At 44.6% G+C, this 21800-nt stretch overlaps 1 protein-coding gene across 4 annotated transcripts in view; it reads right to left on the bottom strand.

Moving 5' to 3' along the window:
* The window catches only part of SLC4A11 (solute carrier family 4 member 11), a 93579-nt gene extending 72383 nt beyond the window's left edge, over window positions 1-21196 (bottom strand). For 2 of the 4 annotated variants that reach the window (XM_074865427.1, XM_074865429.1), the window contains exons 1-2: window positions 20230-21196; window positions 7384-7434 (exon numbers count right to left, since the gene is read on the bottom strand). In XM_074865427.1, coding sequence (XP_074721528.1) covers window positions 7384-7434; window positions 20230-20455 — 277 coding nt within the window. In that variant the 5' untranslated portion in view covers window positions 20456-21196. Of the gene's footprint in view, window positions 1-7383; window positions 7435-17779; window positions 18290-18337; window positions 18360-20229 lie in introns of those variants that run through there. The other 2 variants (XM_074865431.1, XM_074865430.1) reach the window with 2 other exon arrangements.
* Window positions 21197-21800: the final 604 nt, after the last annotated feature.

The following is a 21800-nucleotide window of genomic DNA, read 5'->3' as shown; positions in this document are numbered from 1 at the left end:
AGCAGTTATATTACTAACACCATCATCTCACATCCCAAGTTATGAGACTTCCGCCAGACGCAGCCCCAGCATAACCTCTCCGTGTGCCTGTCATGGTATTTTAATCAACATCTGCAAGCATGCACACTAACCAGGAGATTAGGAGTGCAAATGCACCTACCCACACTTCGCTGCAGACTGAGTTTAGCACAGCAAGCCAGACAAGACATCGAAGAAAGAGGGTTTTGGTGGAGATGAGGCATTTTTCCTTTTGGCATTACTCAGATGTCACACAGTTCAGGGCACGTGCACGCCACGTTTTTGTTTAGGCAGATATATTGCTGCTACTGTTTTAGCAAGAGTTACATGGATAAGATGAAGGTACATATTCACAGAGCTAGATGAGCAGGGCAAAACAGGAAAGCTAAAAATTAAAGCTCGTCAAAAGTTATCAACCTCTGCCAAGTCTCTGCAAAACTTGCTGGCTTTATTTCTGAAGGACCATATATGCCAAGTTAACACTCTGAATACTCAAAGCAGTTTTCTGGAAACCACCGATTTTTTTTACTCTTAACTTCCAAGGTAGTCTACGCTACAAATCAGGAAAAGCATTTTCATTTATAGCCCCTGTTTGCGCAGCAACACCTGTTCCCTCAGCCAAATCCAAACCCCAGCTTCCACAATCATGGGAGGGCATCTCCTTTTCTTCAGAAGTGGTAGTTCCCTTCTCCCACCAAGTCTCTTCAAAAAGCCAGAAAGCTAAAGTTAGATTAAAAGAGTTCTTTCGAGCCCGTGTGATCAGCAATCCAGCACTATCAGCTAGCCATGTTAAAAGCCATTTCAGATTTCTCAAATGAGTTTTTAGGCACGGAAGGCAGCAAATTGCAGTCGTTTTCATGGCCTTGCAAAACAGCACTTGGGGTCATCTTGCCAGAGCATAGGAGCAACAGTATGTACTGTGCTCCTGATGGATTCAGCCACCTCAGATATTCTACCCTGGGAAAAGCAAAGGCTTTCCTCCTAACATCACTGCTTTAGATATTTTTGTCACTGATCCTGATCCATTCAGGACTGAAATCCAGCAGTTGGCCCCACTCTTCGCGTTCCAAGCCATAAACCTCACACAGCCAAACAGCCAGCTCTGCTGCAGTCAGACAGTCAAGCACAGGAGTTGGCAAGTTCTTGTTTTGGAAGTGCCCAAGAGCTATTTGCATTCATTTTCTCAGAGGAATTAAAGGTCAAGTGCAGAAGGACAACAGAAGCAATAATAATATATATTCAATAGCTCAGCTATAATACAGCATTAAGGAACTCAAGAGAGAGAATTAAGCTCTGTATCTGCCTAAAAACTAGCCATGATACTAACATTAAGTTAAAAAAAGTCAGCTTCATTTGATTTTTTTTTTCCACTCATGGATTTTCAACATCCTCTAACCAATAATAGACACTAATTTTCAAGAAAGGCATGAAGTTTTAATTAACCTGAGATAAAGTGATCAGCCTGAGCTTTAAGCTATCAGAGGGTTTGCTTTGTTCCTCAAGTACTGCAGGCATGCAGATCCACTGCGTCACTCAGAAAATACCCAAATCCCCAACACTGGGTGCAAAAGGAAACTCAATTAATAATGGAGCCTCCACCTCTATTTTGACCTTTACACTCTGCACAAAAACACAGACTCATGTTGCCTCCAAAGGTTAGATAACCTTACAGTTAGTTAATATTGGCAAGGATAAAGCAGTCTACGGATTCAGGAGAGACTAGGAAGAACTTTGTACAAGTGTTATCAGTTCTCCAATCTGCACAGTATTCTAGAATAAAGTATTTGAACAGCATCCTACTCTCACACACTAACCAAGGCAAGCTTCTGGTCACATTTTATACGCTGATTTCAGCATAATCACCTACTTACCAAAATAGCTCTCCTTTTCCAGACAAAAAGAGAGCAATTGTATTGATAGAACAGCATCTTTTAGGTAAATATTTGCCTAAATTTTACATGTTCCTGCTGAGGTTAAACTTCAAAGTTAGGGGGTTACTCATTGTTTTGTATCACAAGAGTCGGGAAAAGCAGTCATGAAAAATTCCTTCCTTCCTAACAAATTACTCCATTTCACAGACAAGAACAATTGCAGTGCTGTAGTCACAGAGCAATAGCCTCCAAAGGGCACTATCAAGCCACATTTTGCAAAGCTGTCTCCCACAAAATTAAAAATTGAAGCCATGCTGATTAAATAAAGCAGTTCTGCATACAGCTGGATGCTTGCTAGAATTTTAAGCTTTTCCTTTGGTTCACAGTCAAGTGATTCCCTGGCAAGGCTCACTATTTTTGTCTTAAAGGAGATTTACCCATCGTGTGGCAGGCAGCCACGTGGTTTACGTCAGCCCAGAGAAGACAACTGGGGGGGCTAGGGGTTGCCCACAGGCTGCGTTGTTGGAGTGCTGAGGGTTTGCTACTGACAACTAATTGGCAAGAGGGGTCCAGAGCTTACCTCTCATGCTCTTGTTAGACTACCTCCTTTACTAAGCCAAATATTATGGGTTGGTACAGGTAGACTAATGACTTCTCTTGGTCATCTAGATGGGATTTAGAGAAGTGTTCTCCAATCCCAGCCCCTCCATGGGTAGTTTAAGGGGCAGAAGAGCTGGGGAAGTGTTGGGTCATGCTTCTTGGCTCTTGAGTAGTCACTGGAAACCCGTAAGATATGAGCTTGGAGCCTTTTGGAATAATGACTACCTGCTATGGAAACACCAGTCCATTACTTGAACTTTCAGAGTGCTTCAAGACCACAGATCAAACCACAACCTCCTCTTGTAAGAGAGAGGTACAAAGCGTCTAGCAGATAAGTCACCAAGACCAGACTTGCATCCTTTAAGTAACAGATCCCTCCACTACTGGCCAGCCATAACTTCAGTCACATGCTTCCAACCCTATTTCGAGTCAGTCTTTTGTCATGAAGAGCCAGATGGAAATAGTTTCCCCTGCCACTTCAGTAATAATTCATAACAGAACCAAAATAACTGATCTGCTACAAAAAAAAAAGAAACAGGCCCTTTTGAATTAATTCCAGTATTGTATTTTGCAGCCAGATTTCTAGGAAATGTTGTGAATAATTCAAGTAATTCAGTGAGGCTTTGTTTTTATTTTTTGTTTTTACAAAACACAGCAGCACGTGGAACTTCAGTTCTGTACCAGAACCCACAGAAATCAGGAGCATTCATTTCATTATAGGCCTCCTGATAGTTTTTAGAAATAAAAACCTGCAAGAGACTTGCAAGCCATCCCCTCAGGCTCTCCACAGGTAGCAATAGTGCATCTCCTGCTGGTAAACTGGGCATCTCATCAGGGGAAACCCATTGCGAAAGGATTTGTTTCACAAAAACGTTTAGATTAATCTCCTAGCTAGGCAAACAATTCCGAGACAGATAAAGACAAATTTAAAAAAGAGAAAAAGCCCACAGCACACATACCAAACTGAACTGCAAACTGAAAAACAAAAACAAGCAGATAAAATACATCCAAACATCCCAAGCCAGACTGGGGCCTTGGGGCCCTTCAACACAACTGCAATTTGTTGTGCCAGCAAAACCAATTAATAAGTCAGAGGAGACCAAGCAGTGAGGGATTTGCTTCGGAAGACAAAAATTTATGCTGCAATATTTGTTGGGCCAACTTTAAAACAATGCAACAATTCACATATCCTCAGCACTACAGTGAGACTCCTTCCTTTGGATTTTGCAAGAACTAGAAAGCCTCCGGTTTTGTGTCCTATCAGAGAAAGTTCTTGGGTCAATCAAAAAGCTCATCATACATTGGCTGAATTGAATCACTTGCAGGTAGTACCAATGCCTTTAAAGCTAACCCACTTGTAGCAGAAACTGGATACTCCCCCACCACCACCATGGAGGGTGCAGGAGGCTGACAGCCGAGACAACGTGGGGCTTGATGAGTAGTTATTCTGAACATTGATTGCCGAGCTGCATTTCATCAGGACTCCAATTATCTTCAGGTTTGGATTGGGTCTACACAATCATCTCATTAGTCACTTAAAATTCATCAGGAAGAAAACTCATTTGACAAAACAACCTTGATTCAAGCAACTTAAACACACATGGGGCAGGTAGGGAAACACCAAATATTACTGCGCCAGGCCAGACTTCATTCATTTGCTTGTGCAAGAAGTTTGTTCCAAAGAAGAATGAGTAAAAACATGGACTTTCATCAGCAAGATGTGTCAGAGGACAGCTATTCAATCTGACAATATACATGGGTTGAAAACTGAACACGGCCAAGAGCTGCCATCATACCTGCTGCCACCACACCCTTCATCCGAAACTTCTAACTGGGCAGGCACAAACTTATTTCCTTATTTTTCCTCTTAATGTTGCTTCTACAGAGCAAACTACTAAACAGATTTCCCCCCTCCCCCCCCCCCCCCCCCCCGTCATACTGCATGCATTTACCTTTTGCAATGTGCTAAAGGCCACAAAAGTGGTTTTCAGTCAAGTTCTTCAGCAGTAGGGGAAAACCAGAGTATGCTGGAAACTGGAACTTGTAGCTAAAGACACGGGCTCCGTTGATTAACCTTCCAAATTTTTAGCCAGTTAAGAAGTTATCAAGTAGGTTAGTACATGGTTGGGACTGTAACAACTCTGAGCTTCCAGAATCATCATATATTAACATCCATTCACTAGAAAAATCCTTCCTGAACTTTCCTCAACTCCTCAGCAATTAACAGAGCTACAAGTTATTAAATACTTCATAAGTTTCTATGAACAGCAAATATCCAGGAGATTCTTACAAAGCAGTGCTTTGGTGCTGCAGCCAAGATCACCCTCACCACAACAGTTCAAACTAAAACTGAAGTCTCAAGTTTTAACATTGCTGCAGCTGCTATTGAGAACACAACAAGAGGAAGAAAAAAGTTAGCTGGCAAAGACAGACACAGACTCTGAACAGAGCCTCAGATACAGTCAGAAACAAAAACATCCTAATTACTAAGGATACAGAAAACCATATGTATATGCAAGATCTCAGGAGGAGATAAGGAAAAAGCTCGACTGTGCAAAGAGCAATAGTATCAAAAGATGTTTCTCTGAGAAAGGGGAAAAATTTAAGTGCTAAGGAAATCAAAGGAAGAGGGCTTATCTTCCTTTACCCTCCCTCAACACACAGCTTAGGGGATTGGTTTTATTCTAAAGGTGGGGCAAGAGCATCTCTTGGTCTCCATAATGAACTGGCAGATCCAAACAAGTGATGCCAACAAACAGCTTAATGATTACGTAGCTCCGTTTCAAAACAAGCAGTTTTGAAACTATGTGAAAAGGTAACTTCTTTCTCTGCCGTTTCCTCTAGCTCTGATAAAGTTTGAGGTAAGTCTTCAAGAATCTCAGTGCATGAAACTTCCGTACAGAGAGCGCCAAAGCACTGCCTCACAGAGGGATATGAACATTCATGCTGGCAACCCCCAAGATGTGCTGTCCATATATTCTGTGCAGAAACACACAAGCCCTCAGTTAAATCAGGCAGTAGAAGGTGACTCATCACTCAACAGCAACTGAACTTTTAAAAAAGGTCAGTTTGTAATGAGGAACAAGAATGACAGCAGATTTGAGCGTGAAATAACCAAGAAATCCACTGTATTCTCAATCACAATTAATACAGCATTCAGTATTGCATGCAGGCTGAAGAGGAACTTGCAACCTTCCCTCCTTCCCCTAAACCACGCAGAAGTAGAACAGGAAAGAAGCATGCACAGTTTCATGAAGTCCATAATGGTAGCTCTACGGTGCCATCTCCTTACAACAAAAGGAGGAAGCTGGGTATTAACACAAACAGGGCAGAAATAAATGCTCACTGCCATGGCACCAAGTCACATATCTCCTAGGAGAGCTTTACCTAGGAGGGAATGCCACAGCTAAACATGTTCTCTAAAAACATCCAGAGATCTGCTTTTTTTGTTTGGACAGTTTGAGGAAGACAAGACATTTTGTCCTGGATGGGAGCGTGTGGAGCCTTTCCATGTAAGATACTAGGACAGGCAGCTGTGCTTGTGTTCCTTGGGGCAGGAGGACTTGGGATGAAGTAGGTGGCTCCAGAAGACAGCCGCCTTTGTCCTTCCTCCAAATCATACAGCAGCATTCCTCCCCAACCCCTTATGCTGTTCTCAGCCAGAAACTAAAGGTTTAGTCATCTCTCCAGGTCCTAACTCTGACATTCCTGGTCCTCAAGAAAACACCAGTCACATCCCAAGGAGCCACAAACAAGCCACGGAAGGTAGGAGCCTGGCTACCCAGACCCACATGCCCCACGTGCCCTCAGAAAACCTCCCTGAGGTCAGGCATTAATTTCTGTCCATTTGCAACTCAACCCAGCCTTCAGAAGAGACCTCTTACTAGAGATAAGAGTACTTGCTTCTAGTTTCACCCTTTTAACTCCTAGAAACTGGCTCCATATAACACTTTCAGAGAAGGCAAGTGAGCCAGTGCCAAAGGAAGCACTGTCAATGCTGGATCTACTGCAGCTGACATCTGGCAAACATTCAGCTTCCCCTTCCCAGATGTTAACCGAAGACTTGGCTCCCTGGAACAAGGAAGATGAGCCTTGTGACAGCTGCGAGCATCTACAGTCCTAAATAACTGGAGCATTCTAGTCTTCTTTCACCATTTGGAAGTCCTGAATACTCCAAGCACTGCACCTCCCTCAAGGACAAGACGACCCAGGCCCTTAGACTACACCCCAAGGAGGCTGGTCTTGAGTTGAACTCTCAAGATTATCTCTTCCTAACAATCCCCACACATGCTATTTCTCCAGAACCAGTAGAGAAGTCAGGACTTCACTGCACTTTAAGTCTGGCTGTTTATCAGTACAGTATCTTGGAGAGCTCAGCCACCTTTGCTGAGGCAGATGATACAAGCTTCCAAGTGCCACAACTTAATCTTGCTTCAAAGAAAAAATAAATCTTAGAGACCACTTTGCACCAAAAGATGCATTTACAAAAGCCACCCAACATTTGCCTGATGCTCTTGGCAGGATGTCTCCAAGGGGATCTGACACCCACGCATGATCTCCACTCCAGAAAAAGACAAGCAAATATACCTGCCAGCCTGTCTTACAGGAAAACATCATGAACAAACTTGAAAAACAAGGAGCCACCCAGAATAGTCACTGATGACAAGGTGGAGATGATTAGTTACTGCTTTGAATATCTTGAACATCTACAGGATTTAAAAACAGAGTCTGCTTCCAGTAGAAGATTACACAACCACCACATAAGACCGTCTTCACATGTTGCTTGAACTAAATGGATTTTGTATCACCTGTTTCAAGTTGTCAGCTAACCCTACAGTGCAGCTCTCCCCCCAATAAGGCGACACTATGCATAAAGAAGTCAAACAATACTTGCCACTCTCTTCAAAGAAGTATCCATTTCTTGACATCGCTGCTGGTGGAGACTCTAAAAAGACAGAAAAAAAAAAGGAAACATAAGAATCATCAAGATGTTGAATGGCTTCACCTTACTGAAAGCCTGGATTACAGCAGAAAGCCCAGCCCCAAAATACTGCAGGCATCAGATTTTCTGAATGTGGCAACTTTAACCTTTTGTTTATTGACTTTAGCATTTACCCGAATATCCTGTACAGTCACAGCTTAACTTTTTTCAAGCAGTCTCAGACATCTTGGGCTGGGACCACAAAACAGCAAGACTAAAGATCACGACAAGCCTGATCACCTCAGTGACCTATCAAACATGAACAAGCGCATCCAAAAATAATACAAGCTAAGCATTTACAAGGCTTTTATAAAAATTACAAGCCATAATGAAGTCCAGGTTGTAGTTTATGCTCAGATAAAAAGCAGCAGTTTAATTTAGAAAGAAACAACTCAATTTAGATGAGAACAGAATTTCACATCCTATTCTGCTGCTTCTAATCATTAGGATATCCCAAAACAGTGCTTGGCACTTAAAGATAAGCACCAGACCACTGTAGCCTTCCTTGGCCCGCTTCCTGAGCAGGGGTCCTGCAAACACCATCTGCACCAACAGGGTCTCACGAGGAAGCCACAAATGGGAAATGACACTGACCAAGAGCGAGCCCACAAACACAGCAGCACCAGGACCGAATCCCCATGATTCATTATGGAACATATTTTATTAGTTAGTGAGTCAGTTCTGCAATTAACTGCTGGCAAAGTGGGTATTTACAGTGCAGAGAGATGTTCAAACAGCATAGGAGCACCTGCTTTCAGGTGTGATCAAAGCCTGGTACCCAAGCCCAGCCTGGCTGTTATAATCCTAACAGTATTTGACAGTTCAGACTGCGTGGGCTAGAAGCACCAGCTTTTCTATACAGGTGCATGCCCCATTTTACAGTGAGCTAACAGAGCTCTGTTTCAAGCCTCGACTAAGAGTCACCCAAGCAGTCCCTCAGAAAGCTGCTACTAGGTACTGCCTCTTTCTGTGCTTCTTCCCAGCCAAAACGCAATCAAAAAAGAGGAATAGATTTGCCCTGTCTTTCCCCCCTTCATTAGGCTAATCAAACATTACCTACGCAAGCCTGGGATGAATTTGGGCCAACAAGGAAAGAGGTTTTGCCTGCTTTATTGTTCTACAGATTAGGCTTCCTGCTTTTCGTTTGAGGTATGAGACTGTTTCCCAAAGACCCTTTCTCTACCCCATAACTTTTGGCTTACGGGTTATGTGCTTTTTTTTTTTTTTTTTTCCCCTTTTACAGTGTGCCACGTTTTCAAGCATCATAATTCATCCTGGTCCACCGGGAGCCTTTGTGTGCCAGACGGATACAAGTAACACCACTGACGGCAGCACCTTCCAGCCCTAATGCTTGTCACAGCCCAGCGTTGCTCAGACCTTTCAGAGCAGACAGCATCTGGCTGTGTAGGTTCCTGGAGGGCCACCGTGATGACCATTTAAAAAAAAAAACCCAACAAAACAAATCAAAACCACACACACAAACCCAAGAGCAATTCAACTGTCTGGTCCAAGACAGAAACACAATGTTCCAAGTTCATCCCAGAACAATGGGTTGGAGGAACAAACGCACCCGTGGCCAAGGGGCACCCATTACACGAGTCAATTGTTTCCCTCCACCTGGAAGGGAAAGAGAAGATCCATCCAGACTGATTAGCATGCTAATGATCAAAGGAAAGTTTTTTAAAGAGGCTCTCATTGTGTAATGATTGCATTTACGTATTTCAGAGATACAAACAAAATACGTCTAGGCAGACGGATTACCCAAGGAAGTGACATTCCCAGCAGGATGGTCTATCAATTTCTCATTTCTGTTATGGCTTCTGAAGGAGCCTGAAGGAACATGTTCATCCTTCGCTAGGCAAAATGAGACATTGTTTGCTTCTTCTTTAACTGCACACACCTATTTGATGACCTTTAAGGTCCCTTCCAACCCAAACCATTCTACAATTCTCAATTTTTATGGGCTGATTGTGCCCAACGAGCAGGAATTCTGAGTTGGTTGGTTTCTTCATTAGAAATACCTTCTAGCTGCAGCATTGCCTGGGTTGACATCGTACCTTTACCGGAGACTGGTTCGGTAGGTGCTTGGACTAGGCATGAAAAGGGCAAGGCTGGGGTATTACAGCAGGTAGTGCCATTTCATTAGGTGGCACTCGTCCCTCTGAGTCACTAATGAGCAACAGTCCCCTAGGCAACACGCTTTGGCAATTATGTTGGAGATGCTGTTTTTTCAGATGAGTCATAAAACAGAGGTCTTAACCTTGTAATTAAAGATGCAATGGCACGTTTGGGAAAAAAAAAAGTCCGTCATTCACCCTACTATGTCCTGGCTAAAGTCCAGCCCTGGTAATTTGTCTTCTCCCTACGTAATACTATCCCATAGCACCAACGGGATTCGGACTTCAAAACAGCCTTGTTGGAGCCTTTTGGAAAGTTGTTACAACCCCCACGGAAGGGGCTACGCACATTAACATCAGGAATCAGGAACGGTGTGTAACGTGCCCAGGAGGTAAAAGGTGATGGGGTGTTTACACAAGTCCAGACACACGCACTGAGCTATGGGACTAGCTTAAAGGTCAACACATTAGCAGGAGTGGAGGTAGGAAGGGTAAATTGGGGGCTACATCATCCGCATCTCTGAGAATCTAGAGAAAGTGGCATCCACTTAGCTTTTTAACCGAGCAGAACAAAGGGAACAGATTTGGGGGAGAGTGTGATTAACATTTTCCTCCCTACACATCAGTCCCCTTCTCCTCATGCTTCCCCAAGCAGTCTAACACAAGCATAGCTTATGTTTGTGGGATGCTAGCTAAGGACAAGGCCAGCTAGACTGTGCTTAACTTCATGCTCAGTCACAGCCAGCAAGGCAAACATCTCAGCAGGCTCCCCATGCCTCTCCTTTCACAAGGCTTATGGGATTCTAATATCCAAGGTCTCGGCTCCTTAGTCACGTTTTGCTGAAGACAGGAGCAATGGGTTAGAGTTGTGCAGAACTGACAGCAAGGAGGAGTCCTCTTTTCTCTAGCAGAAAGGTACATACCCACAGCCTGCATTTCCTCTCCCCAGCTCACCTCCACTCCTGAAATCAAAAGCACTCAACCAAGGGGCAGTAATAAAACTGCAGTAACCAATGCAAGTGTTTAGTTTAGGGAAGCCTAGGATACGAGTCTCCATATATATTAGAGATCAACACTACAAAGGTCCAAGGTCTGCCTGAAGTTGCAGAAGTGTTTCCATGAAGTATAAATCAACCCCTGCACTAGCCTTTGCAGGCTGGAGGAAGAGACCTACAGTCTGGGGAGCACTTTATTACCACAGGGTGGGAGTTCCCCCTCTCCAGACCAGCACACCGCTTCCCTCAGATCCAAACCCATGTTGCTAGTTCCTTTCCCTCAGGTTTTCTTTCAGAGACTTCAGCAATTAAAAAAAAAATCCAAGCAAAGCAATTTCAGCAAGACATTAAGGTCAGGCTTCTAGAGGCAAAGCTGGAAAGCATTACCCCAAGGAGCTAAGATACACAACACAGCAATTCACTCTGGTATCTCTCACTGAGGTCCATGTCCTCACTCCCCAGAGCTTTCTCATCCAACACCTACAAGGACAACCAGACTCTCCCAATTGCTCTCCCTGTCCAAAGGCAGAACGAGATGCCATCTTCCACTATCTGCCAAAAAGCACGAGGTATAGCTCTTTTGACAATTTAAGCAGTGCTCTTCATTTTTAAGATTTAATTTACTGCAGCAAATAAGTTTCTACTGCCACCCCACCTTATTCCCTACAGGGATGTCTATTAGATGAGACTAAATTGGACTGGCATTAAGAAGTGTCACCACTTAGCTGCTTTTTCACAGGAAAGCTTCTGACTACTTTCTCATCCCTTTATGAGCACTGAATTCAAAAAGGTAAAAGTGAAGAACTGAAGCACTGAAGTGCTGCAAAATGAAAAACAAAGCCTATTTCTTGAGGCTCAGGGATACAGCTTAAGACTTCAGAAGTTGCTGCTCTTTGACTCGAAGCAATTGCAGGGACTCCAAGAGTCACCGAGGGGGAGGTATATGAAGTTTACTTCTTAACTGGTAGGACTGTCAAGTTGGCTGTAGTTTAAGGTGCTTGGTTTTAGGACTATGACGAATCAGGTGACCTGCAGTGGGAAGTATCAGACAAGAAGCGGCTATACTTCCCGATTTCTTACATTCTTACCATTTTTACATTTACATTTAACAACAAAAACAGATATAACCCTACCATGCCATCCTCCATTATTAAATTCCTGTGGGAAACGTGTCTCAGATCTAATAACCCATTTTAACTCTCTTGTTTTAAGGTCAGTAATAAGTTCTCTTGAGCCTTGCAATATCAGTGGATTACAAATAAAAACACATTCTCTGAATACTTCAGTAACTCAATTACAATGTTCTGCTGCTGGCATCTTCCAACTAAACAGCCTTCTGCTGCACAAGCCTTATATTGAAGCAAAACACAGCGCTCTGACAAGCTTTCTACAGACTTTGGCTTTTATGACTTCCCTCCAGTAAGTCTCTCCAACTTCCAGTGTCTTGATATTTAATTGGAGTTTACTTTGAGACTACACCATTTTGAAAGGGTTACTTGAAAGGTACTTTTTCATTTACAGGCCCTTTAATATTGGCTGCTCTTGGGTTGTCTCTGAACAGGCAGCCTGCACATCTGGAGCATTTAGTTACCCCATAAGTACTGATCAGAAAACATTAGGTACCTTCATCATCTTTTGCTCAGGGCGTGCTCCAATATCCCAATTTCCACCACCACTTTCATCATTGTTTTGTTGGAGCTCTGAGGACATATCTGAAACTCATCAGCCCATGCAATGTCTTGCCTTAAAGTTGCTAAAGCAAAACACTTGAGCCTCTGAGCAAGGAGTTACAACAAAAAATCACTTGTTCAGCTGAAAAAGCCTTTAAACTTTCCCAATTTCCTCCCAGGAATTACCAATTCTCAGCATGAACTGCCCAGTTATCTGGAAATAAATCTACTTTCCAGAAGACACACAGGGCTTTAGCTTTGAAGCAAGATTTTGGCCACTTCAGACTGACTTCCAGGAGTTTGTCAGTCAACGCTAGAAGCCTCCATCACTACCATTGAATAGCCGGGCAGCAGCTTCCCTGCACGACAGGGAACAAGGCAGTTAGTTGCACTACCTTGAACATGTCCAGGGTCAAGTCCAGCTTAAACAAATGTATTGTCTCATCTAAGGCTTAGATCAGGGGCGAGATGACAAAGCTACTCCTATCCAAGGCTCCACCAGACCTGGTGTTCAATATTGAACACTGAGCTTACTTCTTATTCTTTGTCCTCTCTACTCCATCATGAATTAACATCCCAGGACAAAGGAGTCCACAGCTGTGCAAGTGACCAGGTAGCTACACACAGGTTCATGCAATTTGGGGCAGGAGAGTCACAATTTATGTGTTTCAGATACCCAATAACAATATGATGCTGCTCCCCTCCTCCACTCAGAGTCAGCAGAAAACCAGACAGACTTTAAGAAAAACCACACGCACAAGGAATAATACCCCAAGAGAAACCTGCAGGAGAGGACTTTTTTAATTACATGGAGCATTGACTGAAAGGAGCCTGCAATTGAGAGTTTAAAAAAAAACTCTGTATACAACAAGAGCTCAACAGCAGGAGGATGAGGAAGCCTCAACTCCTTTCGTAACACAACTGCACCACCACAGAAGAATAGGAAAAGAGCTCCACAGGCAGCAAATCTGATCACAATGATGAGCTGATCAGTTCCAAACATATCAATACTGCAGGATTCTCCTGCAGAGCATCATTTGTGCTCTTAAAATATGAGATTCTGGCAGTTTTCAGGGAAAAACCAAGCAGCGAGGTCTCCTGGTGGAGACATTAGCTACAAATTATTTAAAACCATGCAAGTCAGCAAGAATGAATGGACAGCAGCATGCTAAAAGCTATTTTGCCTGAAGTTACTGCTTCTCATTTCTGTCTACACCTTAAGCAGCTGATCCCTTCCCCTGGCCCTGCATACTTCAACTGGAAAACGCTGGTGAAAGCACAGCTCATACTGGCAAAAGTCAGAGATGAGAAGCATGTCCCTATGCTGCTGTTATAGGCAAATAACAATTGACAGAGAGGCCAAGAGCTTGAGATTTTACTTGTTTTTCTCTACACCTAGAGAGGTGTGACAAAAAAGGAAAAAACCACCAACCACACAAGTCAGTGTTTCAAAACTGATCACCATAATTCAAGGAAGTGTAAGATGAGTAAGTCATGCTTGTTAATACTTGGGCAGGAAAATACCTGGTAAATACAGTGTATAAGCACTGCTGCCTGTGGCAAGCCCAAACATAGACCTTTCTCCAGAAAGCACCAGTTTGCATCGATAAAGGCAAAGGAAAACAGAATAGAAAAAGACTCAAGAGGGGTAAAAAGACCTTTTGTAAGTCATTAAATAGGAATATCAGCACTGCTATGTTCCAGGGAGTTTTATCTTGAAGGGATAAGAGTCAAGATCAACCAAAGGACTCATCTTCACTGCAGCTTTACAGCCTCACTCCCCCTGCAAGCACCACACTTGCTTTCTCAGTACAGACACACATCCATCCACATTTCATCCCCATCAGAGGCCGAGGGGATAAACCCTCCTCTCCCAAGGTATAGCAGAGCCCTATCACTCCTCACACACATCTAAATACCTTCCTAATACTGCTTTCTTCAGCGCTATTTGACAAGTAAGGAGTTAGCAACATACCAGTCATCACGGTGAAAGCCTAAGGGCAGACTCCAGCCAGTACTCACAGGAAGGGTAGGCATCCCTCTGTCTACATTCCCCTTCTGCACTGCTGCCCCCCACTTTTCTTCTCAACTTATCCTCCTCCCCACGAAGACGTCAAGCCTTTGAAAGACACAGCCAGACACTGAAGGATCGGTGAGGGACTCATCCCCACGTGGCATACCTAGAGGTGTAATGCAGGCAGCAGTATGGCACACCAGCAGGCAATGGCACCACTTTGTAATAATACAGCGATTTTTTGTTAGAGACCTTTACCTAAATGGGCTGACTAAAACATCATCTGCATGCAAACACCTACAAGAAATTAACTTCTGAGGTCTTGAGAACAGTCTAGAAGACAGCCATGACCCAGGAAGATTTAAATCTATTCCAAACCCCTTCAGCTTGGTAAGCATTTAGAAAATCAAATTGTTGGCACCTGAGAAGGAAGGTGCTTTGGAGTAGCCCAATCCAACGGCAAATTGCTGCTTTAGCCAAGAGACTCAGATCTGCTCTCCTTATGTGTAGACATGGCCAAATCCTCTAGCAATCCTTACAGGAGAGGATGTTTCTGCTAAAGAGCACTTTTTAAGACTTATGTGTACCATACTCTTCTTACCACAGAATTGCATAGATGTGTCGCTTGACTCCCCTACCCTCTACTAGAAGAAATATCCCGAAAGGATTTTCACCACCTCTTTGCTTCCCACAAGGGTTTCGTTTCCCAAAAATCCCCATTTTTAGGACTAAGTCTGGATTACCGAAACTAAACATCTCTAACACCCCTGGAAGTATCCCATTTCTCAGATTTTTGGAGGACATGACACCAGCCCTGACATTTCCTAGGCTATCCCATGGCACACCAGTCACTTAGACATAAAGCTTTGCTCCATGGATGTATCTGAAGTGTCCTCCATCACAGTGTGACCACCCCAGCATGCCAGTCCCAATGCAGGCAGAAAGCACAACTTTTATAGCTTCACGGCTCAGCAGACACTGAAGTATCAAATCAGGAATTATATGCAAGGAACTGGATATTCTTCTGATGAAGGAAAATGGCGTGAGGAGGTCTTAAATTACGCCATGGTCACTCTGGTAAATGAAACCCCAGAACTAATTTTCACAGTCGAAGGCTGTGAAAACAGAAAGCATCATATTGAAAGGATAAAGCAGGAAGCATCCTCCTGCCTGCTCACTCCCAGGCAAACACACACCCACACGCAAGCTCAGGGATCAGACATGTCTGCTCTCAAAGCATTTTCCTCACTGCATTGAACAATTCTCCTCTTCATCCCCTCCCCAGCTTCCTCCAGAACACCCATCACAATAAAACCATCTAATAAAAGATCGCTGGCAGCAGCAGTGACAGCTACCAGAGACCTCCCCCACCAAAAAAATCCCCATGCACACTAAAGGTTGGTGTCAGCGGTGCTTGGATTTACCAGCAGCACCAGTTTGACTCATCACAATTTAGCCCACCCGAGCAATTAATATCCGAGGGTGCCTCCCAGAGGTGAGCTGCAAGAGGAAGCAACCCTGTAAATTGAGAGTCATGCAGCTGCTTCGATAACGGGATCTCTTTTCCTCCTCCATTGGTGTTTTTGGCCAGTGGGACAAGGCAAGAAGCAGGCGAATGACAACACTTTGGGATTTGGCTGGCGGACAGAGAATTTGGGCTATTTGCCTTTTTCCCAGGTTGAAGGGGGAGGTTTCATTTTGTTGGGCCCTCTAAAAAAGTGATTTAAGACTTGCAAGGATTTCTTGCATAAGCACTACATGGAGAGGAGCGAAAGCAAATACCTCCAGAGATCCCACAAGCGGGCAAGGACCCAAGAACAGGCCAGTTGAGGCTTTTCAGTAGACTTTTCCTGAAACATTTAAATAATTTAGAAAGCATTAACTCTTACTGACAGCTTTTCAGACTGCTCTTTCACTTGCAGGGCCCTATCAAAAACCTCATAACTCTTAATCAAAAAATGGCCCCAAATCTTGGTCAAGGTTGAATGTGGATTCAAAAAGGTGCCAGAGTTATTTTCCTTTGCTGAAATGCTTTCCTTGTACAGGCAGGTCTTCCAGAGGCCACCACCTGTCACTCAGCTGCAGTGGTACTGTGAAAAATATGCAAAAATGGTTAAGAGACAGTCTATCAACATTTCACTTGCTTGGGGCTATTCAGAGAAAGGGAGCTGTTCCCTGCAGTGGTTCAACTGTTAAATACTGTAAAAATTAAGCAGCAGCAAGGTGTAAACTAGTAGCTATAAGACCTCTTCTTTGGGGTTAGGTGGAAGAGATGCCCCAGCACCACCAGTTTCACACTCCAGCATTCCCCCAGGGTACCAGCATCATGTTTCGGAACAAAGTGTTTCTAGAAAGTTTTTATCCCCTATCTTACTGCCACCAGAAATGAAAACAGCTGCTAAAGAGGCAGCAGCGGCTGGGCCAAGCTTCTGCAAAGTTATTCCTGCACCCCTTCCCACCACCACCACCCAAAAGGCATCTAGATGGAACAGGAGACCAGCTTTAATTCACACAAAACTACAAGTTTGGTCAAAACAAGATCTATACTGGAAACATAGGAAGACACATAAGTAGAGAAGTGAACCCAGCCACCTGATCACCAAACGCATTTTCAGTTGTGGTTCCAGGCAAGACACAGAAAGAAAAACCTCCCCCTGCAATTAAAAGTGAAAATGGTCCAAAGGATACCCAAATGGCAGCCCAACTGCCCTCCACAGCCTCAACCATTCCCCCCAGAAACAGAGATTTCAAATCACGACAGGCTTGGCAGGATAACACAAATCACCCCATACAGTTTCTATGTCTAGGAGCCACAAAACAGCAGCACAGTGACAACACCACCACGGACAGGGGGAGAGCCAGCAGCACCAGATCCAATTTTGCTGTCCATCATCAACCCAAAATAAAAATGCCATGGGCCAGTGGTGAAATAATTGCAGACTAACAATCCCTGATAGAGTGTTATTCATTAGGACATTGTTTATGGTTCGTCTACATGGCTTCCATGGCTACAGCACCAGGGATGATGTTTGCTAGCATTTTAGACAGATTACATACATGCATTTTGTTTTCACTCAGCACTGCACTTTCCCTACATGAAACATCAGTATGTAAAGCCTCGCAGACAGGCTGTTAGGATGTTTTAGCATTAATTAGAGAAAAAAACAGAACAGGTAATACATCTTGTGCTCATCCCCCCATGCATATCTTGAAACTAAATTCAAACCCTGAAAGGCAGCACTCTGGTTAATGTAAATTGAATTCAAAAAGATATTCTCCATCCTTAAACACAACAGCACAGAGACATCCGGCACAGGCAATAGATAGCATCACTAAGCAGCAAAGCCCACTGAAAATACATCAAGTACTGCCTTACTTTAGTGAATTAAATAATTAAAGAGCCGGCAGAGCTGGTTTTCTAGATTTCCTGTCCAAACGCATTGCCCAGCAACAGTATTGCTTCAGTTTGGGGTGTTGTTTTTGGCTTTTTTTTTTTTTAAGACCACAACTTACCTGCACTACTCCTTTAATAGAGATGCTGTTCAAACAGCCTCGGCTCCCCTCCTGGCTGCTCCCCCTGAGCCACCACACTTATTCCCAAAAGCTACTTGCTCAGGTGGCTGAGGCAGCAGTGGCTCGTGCTTTTTCAATGGCTCCAATATTAATCCATCCAGAGCATCTTTCTCCCTCACTTCCAATTGGCGAGCGGCGAATGGGTGGAGTGAGAGTGTGACCCATTAGCTCCCAGCTGGGCACCTCCAACCCAGTTCTCCCAACTGGAGCAGGGATGCCGGCGAGCCGCTAACTTCACGCCTGCGAAGCACCGCTCCGCATGCCACCGCAGCCCCGGCCAAGGCTGGGCTTTGGGTTGTCTCCTCCAGCCACCCAGATCCCACTGCCTCTCAGAGCTATTTGCCTCTGCTAGCAAGGAGGGAAAAATAGAATAATTAAAGCGACCCGGCGTTTTTTGCTGGATGCTGTAAGGAGAAAGCCCTTGTTCCTCCTTAAAAGAAAAAAAAAAAAAGCAGCTTTGTGGCAGCCAGGCTCAACTGAAGTGAGAAGATACTGTACCTTACAGACAGAAGTACAGGGAGAATAAAAGGATGTGAAGATGCAGGAAGAATTGAGCGAAGGGAGGAGAAAAAAACCTGCTGCTGAGAGGTAGATATAGCAAATTTCTTAAAGATATAGCTGCTGTACTCTGCAAGCGCGGTGCCTGCCCGACTGCGGGGCTGGGCTCTGATGTTTTTTCCACGCTACCCAGCATGACAGTTCAGCTGCACGGGCAGCAGCAGTGCAAGGGTTAACGCATGCATGCAGTGAGGAGCCTGCACAAGGGAATGAGAAACAGGGCAGTAAGTCTGTGTTCTAACAGCAAGTTGCCAAAAAAATAGAGCTGAAGAGACCTCACCTCTCCGAGGAGACTTACATCCAAGCCTGTCTGCCCAGCGCTCGACTGTACAGTGCCTAAAAAGCTTTGGAGGGAAGATGCCACATCCTCCCCCCTCTCCAGCCTATTCTGCTGCTTCACTTTCCTTACAATTCAAGATTTTCATAACAATAAGCCAAGTCTCCCCCAGCTGGATATTTAAAGCCCAGAGGAATGGTCTATGCTGGCCAAAAAAAAAAAAAAAGAAAAAGAAAACCCTAACTCCCCAAAGCAACATCAAGTCAGACTTAGAAAAGGCAGAACCCTAAAAAAAAAAAAAAAAGGAGACAGAAATAAACAGTGTGTTATCCAAATGCTGGCAAGGCTGGGTCACTCCCCTATAGTAACTCTGACAATTACTGTGACTTAAGTAAAGATTTCCCAGTGATCGTATTTACCAGGAGGCAGCAAATGTTTCCCAGAGCAAAGCAAGGCAAGGCAGGGCACGGCTCGGGAAGAGGATCGCTTTTAGCAGAGGGATTCAGTCAGAGCCATATAGCCCCGTTTTCAGTCCCTGATACAGACTTGTTTCCGCTGCATGAAACCACAGGCAATGCATGTTTTTAAACACCTCCTACGCATTTTCTCTGCTGAGACTGCTCATCCAGTCTCCTCCATATTTTTTTTTTTTGCATGCCACCTGACGAGCTTTTCCAGGTAAGGTACATCATATTCAGACTGTTAGTAAGAGGTAAAGGAAGCATACCATGGTCTGTAAAGTATTTGAGGGTGGAAGAGACCCTTGGAGGTCTCTAGCCCCACTCCTTGCTCCAGGCAGGACCACCTTCCAAGCTAAATCAGGCTGCCCAGGACCTCATCTCATCAAGCCCAATATCTTCCCCAAAAAAGTTTTACAGAAAGTCAAGACTCCTGCCCTTGAGATCAGCACTTAGAGCAGAGCTCAGCTCCTAAACCAGCAGGATTTACTGAGTTTCCCCTTATAGATTCTTTGCAGTAAAGCAATGTATAAAATTTTGAACCAAGCTGATACTTAAGGTACCTTCTCCTTGTAGCAAGACAAATCTGCAGTAGAGGATCTTAATACCTTCCCCTATACCCACACTTAATACCTTTAATAACAGTTTAAAGGACAGAGTTGACAGCGTCACAACCCTAAAGGTGAAATGAGCCTCCTCCAAGCAGGTATTTCAGGTTTCAAACACTGTCGGATTCATTTCAGCAAGTGAACAAGCTTATGAAACAAAAGACTGGCTAAGATCAGTTTCTATTTTTATTATTTTCCATGCTGAGGTTGTTTATCAGCTCTCCCTGACCAGCCTGCCCAAGCGCGAGGGTGTAGCAGGGGCTGGAGCTGCTCCTTGGTGGAGATGACAGCGGCCAAGCGAGCAGCACCAAGAGAGGTCCGAGAGGAGAGTGCATCAACACAACCGCGTAACGCATCCACCAAGTCCTACCTTTGTTGCCTCCCTCTTCACCCACCATCTCCAAAGCCACCCCAAATCTCAGTAGGCTTCTCTGCTACCCCATACCACCCCTCTTCCAGTCCCCAACCCTTTCATCCCTGGTCACCCACCGTCCACTGGCCCGGTCCACCTCTGCGTCACTAAACGTTGTGGCCACGGGGCCAAATCCTGCGAAGAGCCAGCGCTCGCCCCAAACTGGCCGTAGGGCGAGCGGAGAAAGGTGAGCCGGGGGTAGCAAAAAGAAGCTGGCTCCATTAGGACGGAGAAGAGAGGAGAGCCAGGTACGAAGCAAACCGTGTCTCCCTTCACCTCCTTCAGCGGGTACTGTTGGGACATGCAGTCTCAGAGTCTTCTCCCCGAGAAGTTCCTTTTTGGAGAAGAATTAGTGCAAAAAAAAAAAAAAAAGCTGCTCAAGCAGCCTCGCTGCTGCTGTCACAGCCCAGCAGAGCACACTGGAAAGGCTGCGTCTCCAGCCTGTATTTAAACGCCCCTCTCAGAAAGCAGAGATGCAGCACAGGAAGAGACAAATTCCAGCTCTGCATCGGGCTGATAAGCCAGGTTTATAATATTCAAGAAGTATTGGCATTACTACAATTCCTGCCCCCCCAAATGAATATCTTGTGTGGTAGCTTGTTGTGCACAATAAGCAAAAAAAAAAAAAAAAGCAGCCCAATCCCTAAAAAAAAAAAATTAGCCTGTTCCGGTGGGAACAGCCAACACGTTGAATAAAACAAACACACGCGTGTTAAACCCTAGGGACGCAATTAGGCTCAGCGCAGGGGGAAGAGACGTTTAACTCCTGGCGAAGGAGATGGCAGCGGGCGAGAGGAAAAGGAGAATAAACCTGATGCCCGGCACTGTGCCCCATGGGGTGATTTCTTTCCCCAGGGGGTGGGCCCAAGTGGCAGCTCCCACCGCTGCACGGTGCCAGCACCTGCCCCAATATCAAAAAGGGAGGAAGGCCACCTCATCCTCAGCCCCCAGATTGCCCCATACACCTAATTTTCCACTCCTTATCTTCCCCCATGAGCAGGTAGCACCCAGCAATAACTCACTCTGTTACCTGCACAGCTCCAAGCCCACCCGTAAAAATCTCAAAACAAAGGTTGCCCAGCTCCAAGCACTGAACAGCTGAGAACTTCTCTCCACCAGCTTCAAATCGGTGAGTTTTCCCCCTGTAACAGCCAACATTATCGCTCGTCTCCATCCATCCCACCATGGTGTGGCTACAGGGATGCCCCTGGGGTAGCCACAGCCCCACAAGCTCCTCTGCTGCACTTTGCATCAGGTCCTTCAAACCTAGAGAGCTAAAAAACCCCTATGGAGAAGAAAGCTCCTGCTCAAAACGAGTATAAAGTCAGTGTTACCCACTCCAATGGCTTGTATCAGGTTTTCATGCTTTTGTCCCCGTCTTCCTGCAGTTTCTCAGCAGGGCATTTATGAGGAATGAAACTGGACTCTATTCCCTCCGTGCCCTCCCCAAATCACAGCTCCCACTGGTCCAGAGCTTGCAGAACCTTCTTCAATAACAGAGTCAGATTGAAGCCCTTCATACTACCTTTTTTTTTTTTTTTTTAATTTCAAGTCAGAGCCAGGGATGAATTTAGAAAGGGGGAATAGAAAAGCCCATGGAGTTATAAGCGACAACTAAGCGCTTTGATATCAAAGCCAGCACTGACAG

The sequence above is a fragment of the Strix uralensis genome, chromosome 4 (genome assembly GCF_047716275.1).
Source record: "Strix uralensis isolate ZFMK-TIS-50842 chromosome 4, bStrUra1, whole genome shotgun sequence".
NCBI lineage: Eukaryota > Metazoa > Chordata > Aves > Strigiformes > Strigidae > Strix > Strix uralensis.
Note: the sequence above shows the minus strand (reverse complement) of the source record. Positions and strands in the feature narration are given on the sequence as shown.